The sequence below is a fragment of the Strongylocentrotus purpuratus genome, unplaced genomic scaffold (assembly GCF_000002235.5).
Source record: "Strongylocentrotus purpuratus isolate Spur 01 unplaced genomic scaffold, Spur_5.0 spur5_scaffold_13, whole genome shotgun sequence".
Classification (NCBI taxonomy): Eukaryota; Metazoa; Echinodermata; class Echinoidea; order Camarodonta; family Strongylocentrotidae; genus Strongylocentrotus; species Strongylocentrotus purpuratus.
The window spans coordinates 24,289,766-24,294,064 of NW_022145598.1; the positions used below are offsets into that span (position 1 = coordinate 24,289,766).

At 38.9% G+C, this 4,299-nt stretch overlaps 1 protein-coding gene across 1 annotated transcript in view; it reads left to right on the forward strand.

Annotated features, from left to right (window-relative positions):
• LOC762518 (hephaestin-like protein) overlaps nt 1–4,091 on the forward strand; it is a 16,188-nt gene extending 12,097 nt beyond the window's left edge. Inside the window, 4 exon segments of the mRNA XM_030983206.1 lie at nt 1,036–1,203; nt 2,125–2,307; nt 2,849–2,968; nt 3,326–4,091. Of these exon segments, the coding sequence (XP_030839066.1) occupies nt 1,036–1,203; nt 2,125–2,307; nt 2,849–2,968; nt 3,326–3,393 (539 nt within the window). The 3' untranslated portion in view covers nt 3,394–4,091.
• Nucleotides 4,092–4,299: the final 208 nt, after the last annotated feature.

Consider the following 4,299-nt stretch of genomic DNA (forward strand, 5'->3'; position numbering starts at 1 on the left):
ATATCAATAATAATAGTACCACTACTACTACTTCTACTACTCCTGCTACTACTACTGCTACTACTACTACTACTACTACTACTACTACTCCTACTACTACGACTACTACGACTACTACTACTACTACTATTATTACTACTTCTACTACTACTTTACTACTTCTACTGCTACTACTACTACTACTACTACTAATACTACTACTACTATTACTTCTACTACTACTTCTACATTATTATACTTCCCTTCACAATGAAAGCAATGAAAAATTCTCAGAATTTTGTTTTGCTTGTCAGAGACTTTAATCTTGATCATTTCTCTTTTGAAAACTGTGAGAACCCTTTTATGTGCCATGTAGGCCACAGATCAATTGACTTCAGAGATCAAGGTTATAAACCATATAGTGAGAAACTTAAATTTACGTGCTGCAAAGTATAACCACATAATTTTCTTGGGGCCATCTTGCAATTGGCACTCAGTCTTTTTAGGATTAAACATGTACGTGAAGGAAGGGGCTCGTTTATCAAGGCCCCCAAACTCTGGTCTATACTGTTTCCCTCAAGAAGTCAAGAACACTGTTTGTAGTATTTGCTAAAGCAATTATGACTGCACCATGGTGACTATAGGTATAGACCAGTTTTGGAAACTCCCCCCCCCCTCTCAAAAATGAAATGGAAGCTCATATTACCAATCATGTGAAAGAATATGTTTTGACTAATACGTGATGATACAAATTTTGCCGGGAAACCGCCTACGAATTAATATATTTGGTAAATTATTACATCTATCCGGACTGGATAGATATCGCATAGTCCCATATACATCTTTCTGTGTGCATAGTGCTTGTAACTTTACCAAGACTGTGCCAAATTTCTTATCATTTTGATGATTCCAGAACCTTGCAGTACGCACCAATTCATATACTACATGATCAACCCTTTCTGATCGATTCCACAACGTTTCTTTCACAATGCAATCACATGACCAGAACTCAACTTTATCTTTAACTTGTTATATTCTTTTTCTCCCATATTCAAGATGCTGATGGAAGGAGGACGGATGTTGAAAAGGAGTTCAACCTGTTCTTCTCCGTGACGGATGAGAATAAGAGTTGGTATCTACAACAGAACATTGATCATTACTGTTTGACACCAACGGCGGTGGATGTCAGTGACGGGGACTTTCAAGAGAGCAACCTCATGCATGGTAAGGAGATGGTATCCAGGTTTTTTTTCTCACAAAGACTAAGATTGACTTTAAGTTGGACTTAACTATGCCGGGCCATTCATGCCACCGTTTGCTCTCACCATTTACTGTCCCTTACATGCAAACCACCCAGTGGTTTAAGCACTTGACTTCAAATTCAAAGGTCATGGTTCGATCCCCGACACGGCACTAATGTCCTTTGACAAGGCATTAATCTACATTTGTAGAACTTGACCCAGGTGAGGTAAATGGGTACCTGGCAGGAATTAATTTCTTGACATGCTAGAGTACTGTAATGGCAGCTATGCTAAAGCCGGGGTAATAATTAATTTGTTTTCCTCGGAATAGAATTATCTAGTCTAGATTGATGGCGATATATAAAAGCCTATTCTTCTTCTTCTTCTTCTTCTTCTTCTTCTTCTTCCTCTTCCTCTTCCTCTTCCTCTTCCTCTTCCTCTTCCTCTTCCTCTTCCTCCTCTTCCTCTTCCTCTTCCTCTTCTTCTTCTTCTTCTTCTTCTTCCACTTCTTCTTCTTCTTCTTCTTCTTCTTCTTCTTCTTCTTCTTCTTCTTCTTCTTCTTCTTCTTCTTTCTTCTTCTTCTTCTTCTTCTTCTTCTTCTTCTTCTTCTCTTCTTCTTCTTCTTCTTCTTCTTCTTCTCTTCTTCTCTTCTTCTTCTTCTTCTTCTTCTTCTTCTTCTTCTTCTTCTTCTTCTTCTTCTTCTTCTTCTTCTTCTTCTTCTTCTTCTTCTTCTTCTTCTTCTTCTTCTTCTTCTTCTTCTTCTTCTTCTTCTTCTTCTCTTCTTCCTCCTCCTCCTCCTCCTCCTCCTCCTCCTCCTCCTCCTCCTCCTCCTCCTCCTCCTCCTCCCCCCTACTCCTCCTCCTCCTCCTCTTCTTCTTCTCATGCCTCAATGTTCCCTTTCCAGGAATCAACGGCTTGCTGTTCAACAACCTCGACCACCTTGAGATGGAGGTTGGAGAGCGTGTCGCATGGAATCTACTTGGTCTCGGAGACGAGGTGGATCTTCACACGGTTCACTTCCATGGACACACCTTCACCTACCAGACCGAGCATACAAACAGATTGGATGTCTCAGAACTTTTCCCAGGTTAGACATAATTAATTCACAGCCAGGGGGGGGGGGGGGGGGAGGGTGGTGTTTCACAAAAACTGACTCTTCCAAAAAAATTGTTGTATTATTATTTTAAATGGTCTAAAGAATATATGTAGTGAAAATGAATGTTTAAAGATGAAGAATATATGATTTTATGGGTGGGGGGGGGGGGGGGGGGGGGGGGGATCGGGTGTTTCCCAAAGACGAAGATCGACTTCAGTTGGACTTGAACTATGGTAGGCCATTTATGCCACTGGCTGCTCTCACCATTTCTGGCATTGGTCTGTCAAGGGACATACAAATCACGGTCACATATCTTTAGAATTTAATCCTTTTTATAGTTCAAATTTTGTCAAAATGTTGAGAAATTCACAGGAATACCTCTTGTCCACTTTTGGAACTTTTTTTTCTTAAAAAAGGAAATCATTTTGAAATTTTTTGTAAATCCATGTATACACTGCACATATATTTGGTTCATTTTTCTATTTAGAAAAAAAAAAAATATGACACTTTCTCCTTTTGAAAATGCCTACAGGAACTTTCCTCACCCTGGAGATGACCCCCGATGACCCAGGCGTGTGGCTTCTTCATTGCCATGTCAACGATCACATGACTGCTGGCATGGAGGCTTTCTATTATGTAAATGAGGCTCCAGGTAAGATATTAGAGAGAAAGAGAGAGAGAGAGAGAGAGAGATGGGAGAGAGAGAGAGAGAGAGAGAGAGAGAGAGTAAGAGAGAGAGATAGAAACAGAAAGAAAGATTGTTAGATTGAAAGAGAGAGAGAGAGAGAAACAGAAAGAGAGATCGCTAGATTTAAGAAGAGATAGAAAGAGAGAAACATAGATAGATAGATTTGTAGATTGGAAGAGACAAACAAATAGAGAAATGGAGAGATTGATAAAGAATGGAGAGATGAGGATAAAGGAAATGAGAGATAGAGAGATTCAGAAAGAGAGAAAATTTAAAATATACAATTCACACCATCGTTGTCTTTTTTGCCTGTTTGTATAGAAACTGCAGCTCCGACCACGGCATCTAGTCCAAGCATCAACCGGAAAATGCAGTCAACGTGGGACTGATTCTCATCATCGGCTTATTTTATCAACTACTCTAAAAATAACACAATAGGTCTGTTTTCATCAGCTCGAGTTTACCAAATAACCCGCGATTTCCAGACTCGGGATATTATCCCGAAGCTCAAAATCGCATTTTCACCAGACCAATACGCTCATCACAAATTAGCTCAGACGAGCGCACATTAGCTCACTACTTCCCAAATAGCGGGATATTTTTTAAACAAGACCAAGCTTTCTTGGGATATATTTTCTCGATTAAATATCCCGCTGATTGCAACTGGTTAATTTGCGATCGGGACAGTTAAAGTAGAGAGTTATTTGGCAAACTGAAGCTGATGAAAACAGGTCCAATGATTAATCCATCTTTTAAGGAAAAAAAATGTCTTGCTACATCTACTTTCTTTGTAGTTTCATAAGGCAGGAGGTATGTATATACATGTACGTATGCTATAAAGTATAAATATGTATTTATTTACTTCATTTTCAGGAATCCCCCCGATACACATACAAGTATAAATATATCTGTACCAAGAAAAGTGGTGTTGGTGGTTATTTTACCTGACTGCTAAGAAAGCATAAAAGTAGTTTACATGCTGGCTCGTTCTGCATTCATTTCAGATCTTTCATTCTCTCATGCAACTGACTTTGAAATTATTCCATCTGTAAATGAGAAATATACATTCCTAAGTTTTTTAAGTTGGTGGTGGTTTATTGCAGTAATTTTGTTATGAAAATGTTTAATGCATTTGATGCATGTTTTTTACTGAAGTTAATGCAAGTAGTGAATTGTTAAGTGTCCATCTGTATTTAATACTAAATGGAGCACACATACATGCAGCCAATTGGATGCTTAGGTTTAGCAGGGAGTTGGGATTAGCCCACAGCGCCAACAAACCACTTGTTTGTTTA